Raw genomic sequence first — 25,484 nt, 5'->3', positions numbered from 1 at the left:
TGTTGCCAAATCTAATAATACCAGCTGATTTGAAAATACTGTTTAGTATTTTAATAAGTGTTGTCAACGGGCGATATGGCAACGTCGCAGTAGCCTTGCCTTAGATTGGCTGCCGCCAACTGAAAACTTTCGTGGTCCCGACTTTAGTATTCTAGTGCGTAAAATATATGTAAAATAACATTATAATATTCGAAAAAACACGTCCAAAAATACTGGTTTAACTTTCGAAATGTGATCAAACGCTGTTAAACAATAGAAAGGTGGAATGAAATTGTTTTGAAAAATGAAGATCAGCAATATTTAGGTTTAGTGGATTTTTTTTTACAAAATACAATCTGTAATTTTACCTGGTCATTGTTAGAAATGTATTCTTATTTATTTGTTACCAAAGATATTCAGTGTCAGATTAAAAAAGCACAACAAAAAATATTTTAGTTGTAAAAGTGTTTACTATTTCTTTATCGAAAAAACTTATTACTATAACTGTAAAAAAAAATAAAACTCACATGTTTATCATAACGTATTTCTATTTAGTTTCGATTATCTTGCAAACTATTTAATCTTACTTGTCAATAGATTAATGGGTTTTTCTCAATCCTTTATTGATATTGAATTTCATTGGGTACCCAATTACATTTACATCTATAATAATTAAAATCTAAAAACCTTTTTATTTTCATGTAAAAGATAATGTGTCATAATATTCCGAAATAAGTTACAAAGAACCTGATTAATTGGTAATCATTTTTAAAGGCTAATAGTATAAAGTTTTGTGTTTGATGTTAATTGACCCTAATCTGGAACTGTCCAACTGTTCCATGAACTAGACAAACTGGGACTTGAGTTGTTTGCAGTTGTAGAACAACGTGACAACATTACAACGCCCCGGATTGTAGTCCTTGTGTGATTGTAACTACTAACAAGGGGGGAACAACAGAGTATTGTGAATCGTTTGTAGCATTATAAGCAAGATTATTTTACTAAAGTTACAAAACACTATTTCACCTATTATACAGGTTTTTCAAAACTTTGTTTGTACACAGACAATACTTTTGGGGTTACATGTAAATGTGTTGTAGTTTTTATAATAAATTTAGCACTTAGAAAAAAAATAATTTCAAACAGGAAATGTTAAATACCTAAGCTACTCTTATGAAGCCCTTTGTAGTAAAAGGATGCATTTATTTATTAGTGATAGCTGAAATACCATCAAAATTATTAAAAAAGTTTCTAAATTAACTCGATTGTCAAAGGATATAATTGAAAAATGTAAAGTGGGGTTCACAAGCTCTATAAAATGTACATTGCTGTCTTTCTTCAGCAGTTGTGTAAGAAAGTGTCTATCACAAACATTGCAAAGTGACAATCTAAAAGATGTTCATAAGATAAAATTTACTTTTGCAATTTGTGTAATTTGGAAATATATGGGATTACAATTTGGATGGAATAATTATCAAAGAAAGAATAACTAAATATTTTTTTTATTGCCTCCTCCTGTCAATTGGTTTTTTGGATTTACAGTCCTCAGCCCCGAATATTTAGGTTGAGTAGTCCTTTAAATGCATTTGGGTATGGACATTACGCTAAAATAATAATAAACATTTGATGAAAAACATGGTAGTATTTACTCATCTTCCTTCGGAATCGGATCAACCGTTGTCCGTATTATTATTAGGCCAAGCTAATAAAGTAATGTGCTTTAATTTTTTCCGTGATGATTCCGTATATTGTTTTATCTTTTATGAGTCTAACCTCTAATGATGATCTTAAAGGAATAAACTCTTGAAGTTTTTTGTTCCTGAAAGTAAATTTTAAAATGTTTACGACTCTAAAGTGCGTTATGCACACACAATATTGTCAATGTTCCAAGGGGGAATTTGCTATTTTGCCATACTCGGTCAATTTAATTAGTTTGTTTCTGATACTTGCCAACATATGGATGTTGTAGTAAGATTAAAGAAAGATTAATCATTGTTTTATTAAGGTTAAAGGTTAATCAACCTTTTATCAAGTGAAATCCTTGCCATACGAGTAACAAACTACGCTTTTTATAATACTTCAGCTAAAATGTTTTCTAATAACACAAATGCCCACTCTTCTGATATAGCCATCAACAATTATTGTGATGTATGTGGAATTTCAAATATTCTCCCATATGTTTACCTACACGATTAGTATTTTTCTTAGTTTTTTTTCTTCTTTAAAAGTTTTATTTGTTTCTATTTTCAGTGGCTACATTCTAGAACCAATAATCTTTTACTATTGATACAACTAGACATTCCATCCCCACGTTATGTTTGTCACCTATTTTTTTATCAAAACCATCATAGTTGATGTCAGACACCAACATATTGAGAATTTACATTAACTGTTTTACCAACTCACACTTAAGGAACGACTTATTGCGAGCACTATAGCAACTGCTATGATACGTCAACTTACATTGACATAACATAGTTATGTCAACAACCTAAAATAAGTTGGAAAATAACATTTTTGACACTAGCGCTTTCTGTGACTGGCTCACACTACTATGTCCTTTTTTAATAACATATTCGCGTTAGCTGGTATATATAGATGGGATGTATAATTCAGTATCCAAATCAAATCAAATCAAATCATTTTATTGGGCCAAATTAACAATTATACAGTTTGCATTAGCCAGACCAATACAAATATACTATACTATACATCAATTACTAATATTTTCTAATATTTAAAATAATAATTACAAATTAGAGCTTTCAAAACATTTCAGGAATTCTTGGATGCTATAACAGGTTATACTTAGCAATTTATGTTTTAATTGTTTTTTGAATTTTGAAAGACTTTGTTCCAACTTAAATGGAAGTGAGTTGAAAAGCTTTATGCCAATGTTCAATGTGTGTGTGTGTTTTTTTTTTTTTTTTTTTTTTTTTTTTTGAAGTTTTGTGTTTAGGAATTGGCAAGTTAAATTAATTGCGCAATTGCAATCCAATGCTATAACTGTAACGAATATTTATCTTTAAACTTAATAATAATACTGTACAAAGGATAATGCTGGGAGAAATAAATTATTTTGATGAGTAGATTTTTATTTGATACTTGTATAAAATGTGCCCATTCTATCTTAAATTATATTCAAGCGTTACCCTACATTTCAAGAACAAAAGCTCAATTAGCATTATATGCATTCAGACCACCCTTAATCTACATTTTAATTTACCTTTCAATGAAGAATTCAAATTGGTTATAAATATAGCAATGTTTAATCGATATAAGAATGATTATGTAACAATTTCTTGGTAACGATAATTAGTATTGATTTGTATACTAATGGTTTAGAACATTTTGTTTTAAAGTACACTATAGTTTCTATATAACTAATTCTATTCAATTTCTAACTTTGCCCTCTGAATCTTTAAATAAAATTGCGTCATTCAAGAACCTTTGTTAAAACCTTTCAAATTTCATACATCTTTGCTTTTACGTTTATAGAATGTATAGAGCCATTTGTAAATGTGTTTATGTATATCTATCAACCTAAAAACATGCGATTTTGTATCAAACAACCTATAAATCGGTAAGAAAAGACAACCAACTATTGTTAACTAACTACATCAAATAATTCTTGAATAAATAAATGCAGAAGCCTAATATCTTATAACAGTCATTAACTAGTTGAGTTAGTATATTTCGATAAATAACATTCACATTTAAGCACTTCGAACCGCAACAGAGTCATATATTTTATATCCTCACCTGTGCTTCTTTTTTTATTTCAATAGCAGCTATCTCACAAAATATGTATTGCAAGTCATCGACTACAAAGAATAGTTTTAAAGTATATTTATTAAATAGTTCATTTTGATGTAAAAAAGAAACAAATATTTTAAAAAACTAAGCTGAAACGCATTTCTATTTCGTCAATTAGTCTGAAATATAAATAAAGCTTAAGACAGTGACTGAGGATCAATACATAGGTCTCTCTGATTGGCTTTGGTCAAGGTCGGGCCGCATCAGTTGAAACTTTGGCAGATTTACCGCATGTAAACCAGTCTAATCGACTTGCTAATGTCAACCAATTTACTGGCTATAACCTTCTCTAACCATGGTTCACCTCCTTTAATGCCATTTATTTGAGTAACAGGTGGTAATTACCTGTTATTATTTGTTAGATGCCATGAGGCAAATTAATGATTTATCTAATTTGCTAAAATATATTTTAGTATGGTAAATCATCCTATAGATAGAAATGTAATTGAAATTTACTAAACATTGTTATACTTTGTTACAAATTTAACTGTAATGTGTGTACCCAATAAACTTATCAGATTTTTCGTATGAAATGTTTTAACTGTATTAAGAACTATTGGTATTATTTATAAAATGCATAAGAAAAATACATTCAAATTCCTGTTTAGCCCGAATGTGGAATATAATTGTTATATAATGATTATTACAGGGTGGTCATAAATATTATTGTACACATTTTAAGATAAAATAAATACAGGGTGTCCGGTCATAAGTGTTAAATAAAATGTTGCATCAAACTACATGGTAATGGCAACATAATGACGCACATTTGAGGGAATAACAAATTAATTAAGGTTTTCCAAAAAATATTGTAGTTGTTATGAAAAAGGTTATATTACTCTGTTAAAAAGGCACTAATTGTTAATTTAAATGTCATTTTCAGAATCCTCACAAAATTTTAAATAGATATAACACATAATCGTTGGGGTACGGAAAAATATTCTATTTACATTTCTTCGTTATTTTTAATATCGACGAATATTTAAATAACATTCAGCAATTTATTTCTCGGTTACCGAGTTCAACAAATATTACTAAAAACTTCCTTATTTAAAGGGTTTTACAATGGTGTAATATAGTGTTTACCAAGATTCAAATTTCCTAATGTAATTCAATCATTGTTGTGAAAAAACATGGTAGGGCAAAGGGATTGCGCCAACTGTGACCTCATACGTCAATTTTTCCCTTACTTTCCCCAGCAGCCTCAAAGATTCTCTCCCGTAACTCAACTTCAGAGTTTACAACAGTTGAGTAAACTAGACCTTTAATGTAACCCCAAACAAAAAAATCCAACGGGCTCAAGTCTGGAGATCAAAGAGGCCATGTCACACTTCCTCCACGTCGAACACGTCCAATCCATTTCGGGTAGTTTTGGTATAGCCACAACCAAACTTCCGGGAGTTAATTGAAATCTTATCTGAAATATGAAAAAATATACGATAACCGTAACTTTATCACAACACATTTTACAATTATGTTTCTTTTCTTAGCTTAGTAGTTATAAAAAAACGTTGCATGCGAGAAAAAAATTCAAATTATTCTTTGCCTGCACTTAATTTATTATTCTTCACAATAGCTTAGGATGGCTGTAAAACTGGTGAAGTCAGAGCTACAGTCCAAACTCGCCACGTATGGCCTTTCGACAGACGGAACCGTCGATGAGCTTAGAAGCCGATTTGTATCCGTCGTGCGGGCAAACTTGCCAAAAATCATGCTAGCCCCAAGCGAATGAGCAGAATCTAGTCCAATCCTTGCCGAGAAACAACGACAGTCGGAAGACAGGGAATTTTAGGCCAGCGTAATAGGCGAGTTATTGGGGCTCGAACACGAAGCTGACACGAGGACATTGATATCGCAGCTTTGAAAGACATTGACGAATGGACCAGAGACAGTTAAGGTCCAACCTCATAGCCCCGAGCCACGACCTAGCGAACGAATTGAACAACATTTTCAGATGCACCAGAACTCCAGACCAGCCGGAACACAAGATGTTTTTCCGGTGTGGGCAAACCTAGAACCACGAACTATCACGCAAGTCAAAAAACCTGCACATATGCCGCAGAACCCACCACAGGGAAGAATCGGTCGAGATATAGACGTATGTGGTTTGGTTCGCAAATGGAACTTGCTTGTTGATGGCAAAAGGGAGGCCATATTTTTCTAGAAAGGATGACGGAACTGATGGATGCCTACCAGTTGCACCCGGATGATATGCAGAGCACTGCCACAGTTGTTCAAGGACCAACCCCTACTGTGGTACAGGATGAACAAAGATTCGTGGAGGTCACTGGAAGACTTTAAGAAAGATTTTATCAGTCAGTTCTGACCGGCAGGGTACGATATCAAGCTCGACGACGAGGTCAGGATTCGTACATAAGGACCGGGTGAGACCTTCAAAAATTATTTCCTAGCGGTAGGTACGCTCATAAGGCGAGAAGCTACTTGGAGCGGGAGATGGTTGAACGTATATACCGAAATATGCGCCCTGAGTACAAGGCCTGTTTATTTATTTATTACATGCATGGCAAACGCCATTTTACAAGAGAGTAGAGATGACATTGATAATTTAATGTGACTTAATGTGAAATAGTTATGCTCGAAGACTTCGTTAACCTGCCAGGACTTTGGCGGCTGGCAAACAAATATGAAACGCTCATCCAAGACTCCAGAAGTTACCAGCCACCACCAGACGCTTCCCGTTCACTAGTACCCGAGACGGCGTACAGGTATAAGCGTAGATACCTGTACATTTCTCGATCATCGACTCGAGGCAGCGGTCCTGAGTGCCACGAATGCTAAAAGTAAATCATTTAAGGAAGCAGCCGTACAAACCCGAGATACCCTAAACGAAAAATGGGACCGTCGGGCCTACGAACACTTTGAAGAACGCCCAAAGATCGCTTGGATTAATGAAGGAGTAGCCTTAAAACCCGGAGGCACACAGCACGGCAATGGGAATTATCGAACTTACGAACGCACTATAGAACGACCGAGAGTGTCTTGGGTGAAGGACAACCCCGAACACAACACAAACAATAGACCCCGGCCCACAGGTGATACAAATCCCTGAATAAGAATACCTTCAGTTTGTTGGAACTGTGACGTGACGGGACATTTCGCCAGGGACTGTACGAGACCGAGACTGTTGAAGTGCTACTATTGTAAACGATTGGGGATTAGGACTACAGATACCAGCAACCAGGGAAACGTGCAACAGACTCTGTCAAGACAGGGTGCCCAGGGTCTGGAAGTCCAGAATACGAATTACCCCCAGGGAAAGTGAAAAACGTCAAAGCCAGTGGGATTGAGTATTTCAATTTTGAAGATCGTAAGACTATTAAATCACCTAAACTGTTTTTGTAAGTTATGTTCTTCTGACTGGAGGACCCTTTAGACTTCTCAGCGAAGGACGACCATCAACGCGACTTCTCAGTCGTCCGAACTATCAGTATTTTATAGAATTGTTACACGGAGAATTACGGCCATAATCCAAACGAAGCCTTCTTCGAACAGTTATTACAGGTTTGCTTTCATGAAAAATAGTCTTTGCTTTTTATTGCATACTAGTAATGTTGTTAATTAAGTCAGTTTAAGGTTTGATTCACCAAATGTAATAACAGCTGGTGTAGAAAGGTCTATTGTTGCATGCCATACATCCATATAAAGGCCTTTGTTGAAAGGGCCATGCTGTCCATGCTGACTATACCACAACACAAGTCATTGAGAAAAAAACATAACTTACACTCACTTTTTGAGTGATATTTGCACCCTTATTAAACACTTGTTATAATCACTGACATTTATTTAACTGAGCGGAGCGAGTGAAGCGAGCGAAGCTCTTTGAGATCGACACTTATGCAAACTATGTAATCAGATAACTCAATAACGGATGAACATATGATGAAATGATATTTATTCGTCTATAGACATTATATAAATGCATGAGACACAGTCAAATTATATAAATACATGCTGGTAGAGGCACAAGTCAAGTTCAGGCAACTAATAGTAATAGTTAACAATTAGTGTACAAGGTTTTAGGATACCTAAACTTACACATCATGCAAATAAATAATTACAAAAGCAGATAAGCATAGACAGGCTGAAAATACATGCAAGGCTGGAATTAGATAATCATATGTGGTTATGTCATTGGTTGTAAAGAAAAAAAATCATCAATCTTATATAGGGGGTTTCTGACAAGCCATTCATAAATTGCATTCTTAAAACTATTGTAAGGGAGTTGGGGTTAAAGCCAAACTTTCCAGGGTTATTTTAATAAATAACTGATTGATCAGCATCGTACGTGTTATAAAATTACCTGAAAAAATAAACAAACTATATGTCTAATAACACTAGTAATAATATATTTACACTTATACTGTTGAATCACAAGACAGTAAATACATATGAAAGATCGATTTCGATTGGACACTCCAATCACCATCAGACCCAATAGGCAAATGACAAGAATAAAAAATGGCGTCCTTTATATACTATTGGCTACCGGAAGTACCGGCCAGTAAGTTTCCATTAGTACAACTAGAGTCAAAAATCACTTGTTAATTAATTAGCTTATTTCTATTTTTCCTTGTAAATGTACAATTCTTCCCAAGCATTCATCACATTTCCTTTCTTAAAATTCTTTAAAATACATACATTGTCTTCCATTTTCCCTAATGAGTGGCCATTTTGTATTAGGTTGAGTTTTGAGCAACATGTGATCCATCCGGTTTGTTGTTTCTCCAAGCAGAGATATGATTTTTGAAACGTTAAATAAAGTTTAGAGTTTGTCCAATGTAAACATGATCACAATCGTTACAACTTATTTTAAAGATGCCTGAAGCGTCAAATTTGTTACAATCTTCTACATGTGGTTGCAATATTTTACTCAAGGTGTTCTGAGTCCTGAAGGCCATTGATACTCCATATTTCTTGAACTTGTTAGTGGTCCTTTGTGTCCTGGGTCCTGCGTAACTAAATGGTTATTTTTTTTTTGTTTTTCTACTTTTATTTCTTCCAAAGTTGTTCTGTGCAATCTTTTCTGGCTCTCGATTTTTCGTCTCGTTTTCTTAGCGATTGCATCTATTGTTTTAGCGTGAAATCCGATAGCCTGCACAATATCCTTTATGGTGTTCAATTCCTTTCTCCTACTGGCTTCATTATGTGGAATTTTGTAGGCTCGGTACAAAATGGATCTGAAGGCTGCAGTCTTGTGGATCGTTGGCTGAATAGAGCTATTACTACCGTTTGCGTTTTAAGTGTATAATAATTTTGAACACCTCTGATGTTGTTGACAGGTGGTGATGGAACGCCGTAACCTGATTCTGACGGCAATCCTCTCCACGCTTGGCGTGGTCCTGGTGCTCGCTGTTGCCCTTTACGTCTTCTTCTGGTGTCACAAGCGGCGTCGTAAGAGGGAGGATGCTGCGGCTTTAGAGGACGGTTCAAACATGGCAGTCACTGTGCATAAGGAAAAAGAATCCAGGAACGGGTTTCTCAACTTCAAGACTCCACTTATCTCCACCAAGACCCTAGGGTGAGTTTAAATCATCTGATTTTTTGGCTTTGGTAGTTACGTAGTAGTTTTACAGGTAACTAAACACTTTGTGGCCTTCGTTAGAGTTTTCTCTTTTAAGTATGGTCGTGGCTTCAAGCAGTGTTTCGGCTGGATCCTTGAACATAGCTATCGTGTGAGTGACTATTTAACCCCTTCTTTTTAAGCTATAACGTAATATAATATTTGACAACTGGTCGCAATTTGGTGGTATAGTAATACCTCCCGTTTCAAATGCTTACTGCCTGAAAGTATGAAACACCTTTCAGTAATAAATTTGAATACTTAAGTGTTCATACTAAGAGGGGTTTTTTATAAGCTGTGTAAACTGTTTCAATAATTAAACTTATTTTTATAAACAGTAATACCTAAAATTAACCTGAATACAAATTTAAATGTTTTACCCAAATATATTTTTAAAACTTGTTCAGTGATAAAAAAGATTTTAGGTTCAATTAATTAGGTGCTATCATTATGTTACAACATCATGTCACCTAAGTGATTCATTATGATGTAAATATCGAAAATTCAATATCTATACATTGGAATAAGGAAATTCAAAAGTAATGAAAACATCTCATAACCGTCTTGTCATTTTTACAATAATCAACCAAATTGCAAACCATTTGTATAGCATTTCTTCTTATATATTCTGAGTGATCATTCAAGTTGAGGTTTAATATATGTGGCACAGGTAGATCCTGTACAAATTACATTGATTATATTCGTTGATACTTAAGAGTCTATAATTATACCACATGTATATATCTAACAATGCTGTAAAACGTGTTAACTAAATTTTACTGTAGAAAGGACAAATTAAAATGAAAGAAAAAATTATAAAAGAGGAGAGAGAAGGAAGAAAGCGATCTGAATGCAAACGAATTTCTTTAAATAACACCCGAGTTCAATTAAGGTTTCTATTTCATCATCCGTTTCCCTTTCATTAAAGTTTAAAATTTTGCCATAGGATCAAAGACACTGTTGTTAACAATTAAAACATTACCAGGTTAATTTATTTATTAACGGTCGTATTCGAATTTTCAGTCAAATTTACAGCACATTTAGAATAATAAAATGGTTGATAGTTTTAATAAAATAGTTTTGATAATGATTATTCAACATAAATTAGCCAATTCTATCGAGCTTAACGTCAAATGAAATTGTATTTATGAATTAAATCTAACTTGTATATTTAAATACATATAGCCTAGTGGTTAGGATAATTCGTTTCCAAGAAAAGTTGATATGTTTTACTAAAATAATCTTTCTAATAACCACTACACCTAGGTGATAAAAAGAAATAAACCCAACGCGTTGAACTAAAGTTTTTATGTCAAACACAATGTCAGAGTGAAACTGATATTTACTGACAAGCTTCAATTATATATTCCAAGAAAATGCCTCAAAAAAGTGAGTTGCAAAATTCGGCTTAAGATCGGAAATAGCTTTTATGGCGAAAAAAGTTGTCAAAACAAATTATATCTTACTTTGAGACGAAGTATTAATAAACGTTTCAAATGAAGATATCAATTCAGCCATATAGCAAAAGACATGTTTTTTCGATACTTAGAAGTTAGAAAACTTATTATATTTCACATCGGGACAATCAATTTCAACTGAAAGAGCAGTCATATTTCAAGCTTTATACTTTTGCAACACTTAAAAGAAGTTAGAAAACTTATCAAGTTTCACATTGAGACAATCAATTTTAACTGAAAAATCTTAATTGCAATACTTCTTCGTAAAAGTGAACAACGCTTAAACTTCAAAGGAAGATATTCACTCGTGAAACTCTTACAGGCTTATACAAAACTTTTTCGAATTGCTAGTTCCACGACAGAGAGTTTGGAAAGTTCCCCGCTTGGATAAAATTCCCGCTCAGCTTATTGGTCGCTATGTTTTCACAGTAAAATCATATGAATGTATGAAAAAGTGTAAAGACAAACTTTATCAATTCATTTTAAGAAGTTTTAAATGACAACAAGACTTATAACACTCAACCTCAATATTTTCATTGCAAAATATTTGATTTGTTAAGAACAAGATGAATATATTTATGTATTTTTAGACTCAAAAAAAAAAATTTAAAATAGATTTAATTTAATACCCTTACAAAATAAAGGATACGTAGTATATCCTAATAAATATGTATCGAATACATCAGTTTTCTTGATTGTTACATAAATACAACTTACCCTCTTGGAATCATAGAATTTTTTATATTTTTTTTACCAAAACAAAAAAATATGTATTTTACCAAAGGAAGTAAGAAATCAAATAATTGACAAGGTATTATTGAATACATTTTGACTAAAACCAGCCCAATAGTGATGTCATCCATCGACTCATCCCTGTAAAACACGAATTAAAAACTGTGTAATTTTTTGAACTATAGACAAATAAAATTGTATAAAATTTTAAACAAGAAAATTGCTGAGCATTTATATAAGCATATAAATAGGTGGACAAGAGCTTCCCCAATTTTGTACTATAATAACTTATATTAATCAATCAATGATTGGTTATTCGTAAACACATAAACCACGCAAAACCTTGGACAAAGATGCTATTGTATTTATAGTTTGATTTTACAAGATAAATTATTTCTCTAAAAATCAGGTTTTGGGATTGAAATACAATAATATAAAATATATTCAATATTCAATATACTTCAATTCAATATACTTAATATTCAAAAATAGTCAACTTTGCCAAGCTTTGGTGCCGTGTAATCTTATAGAGTATAAAATGGTTTGGAATTGAAAGCATTCTAGTGTTCAAAGATTCAATGCCCGACCATATACAAATATCATAGCATTATAAGTTGTGATACGATCAATCATATTTTACTATTGTAAATAAATGTAACAATCACTATAATATAAAAGGTAATAATAATCCAAGCCTAGGATGAGCAAAAACTACTGTTACTTGAAAATTATTTTATTCATAACATGTGAAAATAAGTGATATAATATGATGAGTTTAATACATGATATATCATTAAATCGTAACTAGTTGCATATAATTTCATTAAACAATTTTTTATACGGATGTCTGTCAATATATATTTATCTGCAACGCCCCTTTCATGTGTAACATATTTTTTGCATGAGGCATATATAATTTTTTTTTATTTTCTAGATTGTTTTATACTGTCTAAATAACTGGTACAAGCAAAAAATTTTATTTTCAGTGCGTTTGCTCTAGTTATGACCGTTTTATTCCCAAATATGCTAAATTCATAATAGTAAATTATATATCAAAAATGTATGTGTCCTTAAAGGCTACATATACAGTGTTTATTGCCGATTTTGACCAGAAAACGAATTATCCTTAATTATAAATACAATCTATGAGGTCTTGATCACACTCTCCTACATAAACATAATGGAATACGTTTTGAAAGATTTTGTTTGTGATTTACATATCCGAGGTGAATATATATTTGATTTCGGTCCTACTTTGATCTCGGCCCTACTTGGTTAACTTTTTTGTTCAAAGTATTCATATTCGAATCACAGCTAATTTCACATCGTGGATTATTGAGGCCTTTATGCTTACCATTTACGCCACATCTGGAATTGCATATACAGTAGTTTGAAGGCCTATTAATATTCTAGGTACTACCCTTTATGCCAAAGTATAATGGAGTAATACTTGCCTAATAGTACAGTGGTATTACCGTTATAAATGGTGTATAGTTATAGGAACAGGAGACACATTTCCTCCTTCTTTTCACATGAATCAAGTTTACATTACGTCCTTAATTATACAATTACACAGAAACTTGCAATTGTTTATATTACTTCAATCATTAGCAATTCATAGAGTAGGGTTTACCGTGGGGGGATTTTCAAGCTGTGTCCAAACGATTGTTTAAAATAATATAACAAGCGTAAGTTTAGTTTACTTATTGATATTGAATTATAGTACGGTAGTTTACGCAACGTTCGCGTAAAGATAGTGTTAACGACACGAGTAAAAGTTTTAGGTACGACCTTTGGCAAGTGCCTTAAAAACTTCTACGAGCGTCGTTAACACTATTTACGCGAGTTGCATACCTACGACCGTTTGTTTATTAACTAACTATCACTACTCATAACTTCTAATAGAGGCAATGTTTTCGGTTAAAACCTCTCATTGCCACTGACAGTGTTGCAACGACTCGTTGTACCAACCACTAATTGCACCAAGTAACAATTAAATGAAGCATTACATTTTTACTTATTTTCTCTCAATCCTTGAACCTCATTGGTCAATTTCTCGTATTGTTAAGTAAAACAATGCTGTTAAGTGGGTAAACAATTATGTTAAGTGAATCTTTACAATTTTAAGAACTGAACTGAAATGACTAGTTAAAAAACGGTCATAGGTAAAATAAATGTATATAATCAATCAATGTTTTCTTATCTTGATTAAAATGCCATAGCCTACATGAAAAGTTAAAAATGGTGTAAACAATTGACCGTATATCTGATTGTGTTATTTGATCTCTAAACTGTTCTCTCCATGGTTCATCATTGAAGTGCTTCTCTAATTATGGTTACATCTTGATCATTAAAGCCAATCTTTAATATTGTTTATCACTTTGCATACATTACTCATAATATTTTTTTTTATCTTTACTTTGACCTTACATTATGGATTTTGTAAACAAATCTGTTTCCAGGTTTTTCAAAATGAATTACGGGGCGTATAGAAACTCTTTTTTCGAACAAAGGTAAATATCAAAACATAAATGTTTGTTGTTTGGTTTTCTAGGTGTGTTTGAAAGGATTATTTTAAATAACGACGTAAAAACGGGTTAATACAACTTAAAACATGTTTTTCTTTTGCATATAAGGCACACAATATGTATTGAAACGCTGTTCAACTAGTATTGTGTCTAACAGTAATTTCCCCGGCATAACTTTTTAAAATATTCTGTTCTTGAGGAAATGTTACTATTATTTTGGTTGGTCCTTGAAGGTAGTAAGGAAACCTTTCATTTACTTGAATGTAAATTTGTGCGTTTAAACCCTTCGTGTTTTTAAGCAATCTGTTATCCTTTTTCATTTCTGCAAAATAAATGTAATTTAAAACTGAAGATAATATAATTTGAAACCAAGCAAAATTACTAAGTCCATTTATGATTGGAAATTAATATTAATGATTACCTCTGAAAATCTGTGCAACGATTTTTTGTAAGTGAGAATGGGGTTTAAACTGAAATGATAACTAAACACGACTAAAATCAAGATAAATAACATTTTTGCAACTAATTTATACGTAAAGCAGTGGTCTGGTACATTTCCATTCCTGATTTACATGCTAATAACATGTTAAACTAACCTACTTTCACGACTAAAACTACATAAACGATAATATATTTTAATATGCTCATAGATGACGCCAACATCTTTAGTCAGTGAACTAAGAATATATAGTGAATAATTTTATACATATAAAACTTAATTAAGACATGGAGTGAACAGACATTTATTCTGTGATAAATCTACGCAAAGTTAATATCGTGGTTAGTTATATTATTGAAAAAAATACAATAATAACATGTGAATAATGTGTAGTTTGGATAGAATGACTGTTGTGAAAACTCTCAAAAACTTTAATCGGTGGTGGTTGTTCATTATATCAAATTTATTTTTGAAATATTAACAAATCTCCATATAATATTTGAAACACTTACTACTGGATTTATGATTGAATGATGAGTTGCTTTGGAATGCATTTTGGCCAATATTTATGTGTCATATTGATGTACTGTACTACTGATTTAATGTGCTTATAAAACGATTCAACTCAAGTGTTACAATGTGCAGACATTCCATTCTTGTTTATTATGTTTTATTAACAGTATTTTTACTAAATGTCCATTGTATATTTTTTCTCAAATTTACATAGATGTTTATGTAATTTTAGTAAATATTGGATGTATATAAATGTTAACCTTAATGTTAATAAATTGTATCACTAAGTATTAAGGTTATATAGGTGATTTAAGGTAATTAGGGAACTCGTAAATGTTAAATGTTTTTCGTGCGTTATGTTTTTGTATTTGTTTAAATGTTTTTTGACGACTCCATCATGGATGAAGATGAAAGAATTTCGTTTAGGAAATCACCTGACGGTGTCTGAATAGGCGAAACATGTTGTGAGTTTTACTCACCACAATATTTGAACTGTTGACGTAAAGGTATGTACCTTATATCTGTTTAATTTAAGGATCTACCATTTTATTTTATATACTTTTATATTAACTAAAATAATTGTTTCCATACTAGGTATATAATACAATTTTTTATAGTTAATGTTTGTTTTATTTGTTTTTTTAGCTATCAGTATTAACGCGTGTAAATAAAATTTGAAGTTTCTGTAGGTTTTTATTACGTTATTCTAGGGTTGATTTTAATACCGTGTACTTAAGTTTTCCATCCAATATATAAACACTAGCGCTCCATTCGGTGAAGTAGTGAAGCAACGGAAGCTAGTTCCATGATTTTCCGACAGGTTGTGTGGGTCTTTCCCTTTCGCTAACTTTCATTCCATGCTACAGATCAATAGAACTGGGAACTTACAATGGACCGGGTTCTCTAAAATATATGAACAGTTTATAAACTAACCCTGGATAAGCCTTGTTCGTGTTTTCTAGTACCTAATTATAAATAGATAAAAAATATAATAAAAACGGCACCATGTAACGAATTTCATTCTTTTAACTTAATATGATGAAATAAATATTAAAATGTTATCGAGTATGATTAGAAACTATGCTGAAATATTTGATGAAGTTTACGTCATAATTCGTGGATGAATGTGTCCTATTGTTTTTACAACTATCAACCAGTAAACTTTAGGAATATTTCCATTAGGAGTATGTAGGCTAAAGCCTTTGAAACGACTAATACGTTTATGGACATTTCCTGGTAACAGAACAGGTATATCGAATTTTACCAAGCAAAGTGGTATTTGCTGAGAGTAACACAATTTCCTTTTGTTACTCTAGGGTTATTATGGGCTCAAAAGAACACAATATTTACAATTCTAAGCAAGAAAAAAATACTTCTATCTTAAACCATACAGTTTGTGTACGAATATTATCTATTCAAGTATTTTGCTGTTTTTATCAAGTAAACTTAAGTAATATTTTTATTTAGACCATTTTTACCGTTGCACTGGCTGATTAATACATTATTAATCTCATTACACTATGCTGATTGTAAACTGTAGTATAAATGAGATATCCTTAGACTTAACTATTAAATAAAACTAATTTAACTAACGTTTTACAGTGGTACAAATCATATTAATTTGTATTTCCATGAGGTCTGTTTTTAAAGAATCCTTCTATTAATTATTGAATCTAAAAGTCATAAGAGCGTCTTTGGTAAAATATACTAAGCTCTGGTAAATTGCAGAGCAAATTAATACTTTATTTTAATTTTAAAATTTAGATGTTCACGTCAACAGTAGAAAATGCCATCAATTACTTACAGGAAAAAGTTTAAAACTAAGCAAAGCAATGATCAATGGTACCACGAAATCAATAAACGGTATCAGCTATCTGATAATTTACTCGTTAGCTTGTAAACAACCCTTATCATGGGTAAGCAGTTGGACTAATTTACAGCATTTGGGGTTGTACCATGTTATTTTTAGTTAATATGACCATAACATACTCAATTTGGATCTAAATCATACTAGCCAGTTTTATGAAATAAACAACTTAGTTATTCCGTTTTTATGGGTGTTTATGTGAAAATCACAATTAAAAATAAAGATTATCAAAAGAAACAAAAAACCCCTAGAGATACCATGATTTCGTATTCACATACAAAATACCATCAAAGTCGGACCACAAGCGTAGTCCATAGCTCTGTACACATCCATACACGCACACATACATACGCAAACTGCACTTCTAAAACTATATACGTATATTTCTACATACAACATAAATATGAAAATAACATTTTCTCCAAATACGTATAAGGAGAAAGCTATAGGCCTAGATACCCTGATCTAGAGGCAATATAGGCACTTTAAAAAAAAATACTAGGCGTCGTTGCACGACTCCTTTGTTTCTTATTGAGATGTAAACCACAACAAAATATATTTAATACATTTTAGACTGAGGTATCCCTAATGAAGATACTGAACAAGAAACTGGGTACTGCTGAAGGTGGTAACGGTTGTGTTAGCCAATTAAACTGTGCTACCACCATCTTAAGAACCATTATATCCTAAACGATTCTTTAAACACTTTTGCTTAACATATCATTGCAAGAATATAATGTTTTCTTCTTTAAGCTGATTGTTTATATTATAAAGCTATGCATTGTAAAAAATTAGTTGCATACATTTACTTGATTTACAATATCTCCAGTTTACAATATGTCGTAGTGTATTTTGCTAACGAATTATAACGAATTTTCAAAAATGTGTGCCACCTACATTACAACAAGTGATTTTTTATATAGTCTATGTTGAAGTGAAAATAGTTTTGTATTAGCTTAGGCTTTTAAATTATTTGTCATAATAATTGATTAGGGGATGATAATTTATTAATTTCAAACAGTTGAATATTTAGTTATGTTACATGGGGAAAAAGCTGTAAATTATGTAAATTATTCTTCTTCTTAACAAATTAGTGGGACAATTAACATTAACATTCTTGATACAAGATTTCCTCCCAATATGAAAAAAAATTGATATTGGAATGTTAAATCGTTAACGGATGTTTAGAAGTAAACGGATATTAAAAGTTCTAACATAACAATTTAACCTTGAATTTTTACATTCATATTATTTTAGTTCAATTATTTTGCGGTTGAATTTACCACGTATCAGCATGACCGAATGTTTTATTACGAAATCTTTTAGAGCGAACATGAAGACATTTTTACAAGTATTCTTACGGAAGCTAAAGCAGAATGTATGTTTTATGTTTTCGCGCCGCATTTGCTGAGTGCTGTGCTGCCATAAGGTTCCACTGAGGTTCATATATAATGTTATATTGTATCTCAAATATACTAGACTCGACCGAGAAACCTAAACAGAAAAATCTTTCAGTTTAAAACAGTTTCAAGTACGTATTTATTTATCAACTGTTAATTCATGTTAATACATTTTTATGAGAATTTTACGTTTTAGTGATATTATACAAATATAAAGGAATCCGTCTTCCTCTAATTTTTGATATAACAACACTTAAACCGTAAAATGTGCAATAAGATAATTATAACCGATATTACAATCGTTATCAAACTCTGCCAGCCACATTTGTCTTCATCAGACCCGATCGGAAAAAAGAATGGCTATTGGCTAATCTCCCATTGGACCTTATAGAGTTAGACCTCATAGGCTAATAAATTTTGATCACCACATAATATCCCTTATAAATATTTACCGTTAGGTGAACATATGCATTATTACAGTATACAATGTATGTTAAATATTTTATAAAAAGTTATGGAGGTTGTATTTTGTTATATAGCTATAATATCATTTAGTACATCCAAGCAGAGACCATACTAGTATTCGTTTCTTATACCGTTTAACGGTTACCGCTATTTATTGGCATACTATTGTCAATAGGATTGCTTATACATTAAATGAAAATAATAATTACATCATATGTTTGTTTATATTGATGTTTAGTGAAATAATTCAATATTTACGTACTTGAGACTAACTAAAGATCTAACGATATGCTGAAAGAAGATTGATGTTGGCAAAATGTGCATGTAATTTTTTCTCTATTTAATCAGTTTAGAATATAAATACTAATGATGACCGTTTGAATAATAATGCCATAAGGGTATAATTTTTCCCCTTAATTAACTAATATGTTTTTTTCCCTTAAAAACTTACACTGTGATATTATAGAAAATATTAAACCAACAACAATTGGCAATAACCTTATCAAAGAAACAGTTTTTGAGTGTTCCGAAATAAATTTTACCATAAATAAAGAACTTTTTACTGTTGCATCAATTTATAGATCTCCATACCAGAATAACCTAGATGAATATTTCAACAAACTCAATGAATATTTAATGCATTTGGATACAAAAGACAGGCATATAATTGTAGGATCAGACTTCAATATAGATTTATTAAAGAAAGACAATAGTTATCATAGATTCATTTAATGAAATAGAAAGTTTTAACTTGAGACCAAATATAACAGAGCCTACCAGGATTACAGAGGCCTCTAGCACTTGTATAAACAATTTCCTCACAAGTTTTTGACCGCTTCAAGAATTTAACCTCATATCTCCGATCACCGTGTCATTTCCATTAAAATAAATGTGAATTCAGATGATTCTAATAGACACTATTCAAATCAAACAACGATAGAAAAAAGAAACATAACTACAGAAAATCTTAGAGAATTAAAATTTAGACTTAAATATGAAAACTGGAATTCTGTGTACTTGGCAAATGATGTCAACGAGATGTATAATAGCTTTATTGACACCATGCAGCATGCAGCATGTTGCATATTCTACGTAAAGTATCAATTTGATATTAGCTGTCCACTAGTTTAAAATAAAATAAAAACAGGAAATATGAAAAGGTCCAAGTGGATGACAGTGGACATTCAAAAGTCGAGGGAGGATATGTTCCAGCAATACTCAATATGGAAGCTTACAAAATCAGCCCATGATAAGAAGATATACATAGAACTCAAAGACAATTATAGGAAAAAAATCCAAATAGGAAAGATAAATTGGGATCAAGAGAGTATAACCACAGCAAAAAATAAATCAAAGGCCTCTTTGAATGTGATTAAACAGCTTAAGAACACAAAAAAAGATAATAGCACCAATATAAGCTTGAAAATAAATGACAGAACCATAGATTATCCTTGCCTAGTCGCAGAAACATTTAACACATATTTTGCAAACGTATCAAGCTTTAAATTCTCAGGTTTTCCTAGCAAAGATAATACAGTCTGCAAAATGACCGATTTTTCTAAGATCACACCTCAAAAACTTGATTATATCCTCTCCAAAATGGGATCTAAAAAATCTAGCGGAATCAATGAAATAAGCATGCACACACTGATATTTAGCAAATCTGAGATTTTACTGCCGTTGGCTCACATAATAAATTTTTCCTTAAAAACTGGATTTTTCCCTGAAAACAGCAAAGTAGCTAAAGTCAAACCTCTTTTCAAAAAGGCGGACAGAACCGATCCGGGCAACTATCGTCCAGTCTCGCTTCTTCCGTTAGTCTCAAAATTAATCGAAAAAGTTGTTTCGGAGCAACTTACTGATTTCATTGAAGTAAACAATATTGTCTGTAATAGACAATATGATTTCAGAAAAAAACAGATCCACAAATCTGGCTCTCATTGATTTTGTTAATGATTCTATCGATGCGGTTAATTCTGGGGAGACAGTAGTGGGTTGCTTCGCCGACTTGTCAAAAGCATTCGACTATGACGATCATATCATTCTTTTGGAAAAATTGGCTTCAATTGGCATTTCCGGAATTGTTTTCAAATGGATTGAGTCGTACATGACAAACTGATACCAAATTACTGAAATTAGTGGAAAATCAAATCACAAAATAAAAAATGTCATGTCGACTCCTCAAAAAATCACAAGCGGAGTTCCGCAAGGATCCGTCTTAGGACCTCTCCTATTCTTGGTTTACATTAATGACATCACCAACGCGATTCCAGAGTCTGATGTCTACTCCTTGCCGATGATACAACATTGGTCATGAAGGGTAAGGATGTTGAGACTCTGGAGTGCGAAGCAAATGAAAATTTTTTAGATCTTACTAAATTTTTTGAAGCAAACAAACTCAGTTTAAATAAAAAAAAGAACTATTTGTGTTTTCAAACAGCGCAAAAGCAAAATTCCAAAAATAATAGGACTCCGAACCTATTTATAGGAGAGAATCAAATTGAACAATCAAAAACAGCTGACTTCTTAGGGGCGAGGCTGGATGATAGACTCGGAAGGGGCGAGCACATTTATGGATTAGAGAGATCGCTTGCTCGAGGACTTTTCATTCTACGTAGGATGAGGTCATACGGCAGCGATGCTCTGTCCAGGCTCGTCTATCACGGACTGTTCGAGCAGTACATTTCATATTCTATCATTTTGTGGGGTTCTTCCACCAAAAAGAATTTGGAAACAGTTTTTGTCTGGCAAGAAAAGCAATAAGAACCATCCTAGGCATGCCACCAGATGCCAGCTGCAGGGATGCATTCATCCAGCTTGGACTCTTGACTGTCCTTTGCATATTCATCTACGAATCAGTAGTATACATAAAATCACAAAACATTCAACCTCATTTCAAAGATCACAAATACAACACTAGAAACAAAGGAATTCATGCTCAACAACACAGACTAAAATTGTTTGGACAAAAACCTCATTATTCCGGGTTAAAACTTTTCCAGGCACTGCCAAAACAACTTCAAAACATTAAAAAAAATCTCAAAATTCAAAACAGAAATCAAATCTTTCCTGACAAAAAATGGTTTTTATGACGTGGAAGATTTTCTAAATTTCACAAAACAGAGCCCTTTGGCCTAGGATGTGATTTTCTTATGAGTTATTTTTTATTATTATACCTTTACCTATTGACCTGTCCAATTCTTGCCCTGGACTACGGACGGAAACTTCAAGTATGCAAGTAAGTAAGTAAGTACTATACAGGGTGCGGCAAAAAACCGATCGATTTTCTGCAGGGCACTGTTCAGCGACATGTCGTCTGAGAGTGGTGGGGTTAGGGTCGTTGGAAAGCCTACACGAAGCCATATCTGTGGTCATAGAACAGTGGTCACCTGAGCAACCTGCGTTTGCTATCGAGTCGATTTTAAAAAGTAATGATTCAGCCATTGCAGCTAATAGGAAGTTCCGTGCATTCTTTTAATTAGGGCGACGCGATGAGGATTCCGTCAAGTAGCACAATCATGTGGTGTGTACCAACTTTAGAACAACGGTTTCTGCTTTAAAAAAGAAGCTGACAAGCCGTCCAAAGTAAGATCGGATGCCAGACAACTAACATTTGATAGAGTTCTTGCTGCTGTGAAAAACAGTCCTCGTAGGCCAACCCGGAAACAAGCATTTGCATATCTGACCGCTCGGTTACACTAATTTTGGGGTCCGATCTTAATTCTTATCCCTACGGATTAATTTGTATTAATCTGTTTAATTTTGTTGATTATCCATACAGATAATCGCGACGGAACCACTCCATGTCGATCTAATATAAAGAATGCATGGAATTGCCGCTAAGCTGCAATGACTGAATCATTGTTTTTTAAACGACTCGATAACCAACGCACGTTGCTCAGGTGACCACTGCACTATGACCACAAATAATGGCATCGTGTAGGCTTTTCAACGAGCTAACCCCACCCAGACTGTCGCTGAACAGTGCGCTGCAGAAAATAGATCGGGGTGTTTTGCACCCTGTATTATTCCGGATTGTATTTTACCTTACTAGGATTATTGTAGCTTACTATTTGAAGATAATCATGCCATCCCTACCTACCTATGCGTTTTAGTCCGTCGTGCAATTAACTCACTTTTAATTGATTTACCTATACATACCCATTACAAAAAAGTTGTATTTATATATACTTATTTTGTAACCATATACTAGATTATGTATAAAAACTTTATTATGTTATCTCATTTAAAAGTGGTGACTAGAATGACACAAAGCTTATTCTTTAGTAATTAACGTAAAACACACAATCAATGCTCTTATTTACTTAAAATACATCATCTGACTCCTACTTTACACAACCACACGATTTGTTTAGGTAAACTTCTACTGTACTGAATCAAAGATATGACCTTTAGGTATAAATAAATTAAATATTTTATTACCATGAGTAATGATCCTGAAAAATTGTTTGCCGCATATTTTTTAACTACTTTTGCTTAGCTGGCCAATATTGACAATTCATGAATTGCTAAGAATCGCGTGGTTTAAAAAAATATATATTTATATCCCTAATAACCTTAGCTGTTGCAACTCGGTTCTGAAATAATCGCGTCTAACCTTTGTATACGTTACATGATATTGATTCAGCAAATATGAAAGTTTTTCAGTGAAGTTTTGATGTGTTGTAAGATTTTTACTGACGTACAAAAACCCTCAAATTTATCGTTTAGCAAGAAATAAATTTCACACAACACTTTGACGGTTAAGTTAGTGAACACGTGTACACATTGTCAAAAACTCAAGTTCACGTGTTATGTTTTTGTGGTAAGGCCTCATTCTGAAAAATTGTAACAGTTTTAGTTTTAATCCTAGTTGAATATTTAGATACAGTTATGTATAACTAATATATTTATGCGTAATAATATAAAATTTAATTGAACATAATTCCTTAACCTCAAACAAAGACTTTAGATACTACGTAGCTGATCTCCTATACTAAGTGCGAAATGAACTCTATACTTACTGTTTTATAGTCATTCTTGTTTCATGTTATTAAAGAATTTGCATTTTTAACAAGTTTTCGCATTTAAAACTTGTAAATGTTTTAGAAATTTTGTAAAATACAAGAAAGGTATACCAGATTTTTTTTAACGCTTCTAAGAACGAAAATTTAAGCCAAAGATGCATCTTATATTTTTACGGTATAATCTAAAGTGTGTAGATTAATAATACCCCCACCGCATCAAACCTTCAGACTAAGCGAATTTCCATTCACCTGGTTGGATTTCTAATAAAATATTCAATGAATATTTTCAGATTTATTTCCTATTTAAATAACATTTATTTTTATGAGTACTAGGTTTGCTGCTACAGGGAAGGTATTGAGATGTGTTTTTATTGAAATGTTGATAGCTTAGTATGAAATAAACAAAATTGCCAAATTTGATTATAATATATCATTAAACAAGCAAACTACAACAGTTTATTTTTATTCTCCAAAAGAATAACATGGGAATTTTACATTAAAAGTTTTTTTTTATTATCTCCGTAGGCTACCCTCTTTTTTAAAGCTCTACAATCTGGTCTGAAAAGGTGAAATTTTCTGTTTTTAGAGTCAAACATGGGAAAACCCAATTTTTACCCATAAGCCCCTGTTCCCATAGTCCGATCATGCTGGTTCGCGAACTGGTTCGAATAAACGTAGGTTTACACGTTTCTACAAAATTTAATCAAAATCGGATAATTTTTGCTCGAGTTATCGCGCTAACGGGACGCTCTGGAGACCTCAAAACGAACAAGTATATCGGTCCCGGGTCCAAGTCCTACCATGAGTACTACGGTAATAGCGTATTCCCTATATGTTAAATTCGCCAAAATTTTCGTTCAAATTGAATATTGATTTGCATAATTATTCAACAATATACCATAAATGAAACAGTTATATCAGTTTATAGCTTGTAGCGAGAAATCCCGAAGATGGAAGACTTTCATTAGTCTGTCGGAAAACTAAGTACCCATTAATAACAGAAGAGCGCATCTTCTCGACTGGTTGTCTTTTGGTGAAAGCCACTTGAGATTCAATTATTGAGGACACCCAATTACATTGAGGTTTGCTATTTGCATTTGGGTCATGAATAAAATTTCGAATTACAATTAATTGGTCTTGTTAATGATAAATTGATGGCTTTTTTATGCAACTGGCGTTTTGCCAGTATGCACCCTTTCAGATGTTGTACTAAAATAATGGCTATAATTTTATTCAACGCTTTACGTAATTTTTGTTGTGTAATTTGACCCCTGCTTACTAAAATTGTATGGTTTTTAAATGTCATATAACTATAGGTTGTTGGTAATTGGGGACCAATCCAATGTTTAAATAGTTCTTCTAACAATCTTTTATGTTCAGAGCAGCTAAGTAAATTTGAACATAAACATTAATAATGAAAGGTTAAGAGGATTAAAAAAACATCAACCTGACTATAATTGGTCAGGTATAACAAAAATAAATTCAAACATAACCTAACTTAAGCCAATATACGTGTAGATTTATTTATATTTATGTTTTGTAATGATTTCCTAAATGAAGTTATTTTTTACTATATTCTTTATGCTGGTTTTTGTAAACAAGAATTAAAAGTAAACTTAAGAAGGATCTTTTAGGAAACAGAGTTAATACATTTTCTTTAAAACCTAACAATTCACAATA

General features: G+C 32.3%; 1 protein-coding gene across 5 annotated transcripts in view; it reads left to right on the top strand.

The window, feature by feature from the left end:
* The window catches only part of LOC128984528 (synaptotagmin-7-like), an 831,102-nt gene that overhangs the window by 393,413 nt on the left and 412,205 nt on the right, over window positions 1–25,484 (top strand). For 3 of the 5 annotated variants that reach the window (XM_054403861.1, XM_054403877.1, XM_054403884.1), the window contains 2 exons: window positions 9,096–9,334; window positions 14,028–14,078. In XM_054403861.1, the coding sequence (XP_054259836.1) occupies window positions 9,096–9,334; window positions 14,028–14,078 (290 nt within the window). The remainder of the gene's footprint in view (window positions 1–9,095; window positions 9,335–14,027; window positions 14,079–25,484) is intronic. The other 2 variants (XM_054403871.1, XM_054403865.1) reach the window with 1 other exon arrangement.

Source organism: Macrosteles quadrilineatus, unplaced genomic scaffold, assembly GCF_028750875.1.
Source record: "Macrosteles quadrilineatus isolate MER2022 unplaced genomic scaffold, UCM_ALF_1.0 Scaffold_1__1_contigs__length_201487025, whole genome shotgun sequence".
Taxonomy (NCBI): domain Eukaryota; kingdom Metazoa; phylum Arthropoda; class Insecta; order Hemiptera; family Cicadellidae; genus Macrosteles; species Macrosteles quadrilineatus.
The sequence above is the reverse complement of the archived record's forward strand: the minus strand, read 5'-3'. Positions and strand labels throughout refer to the sequence as shown.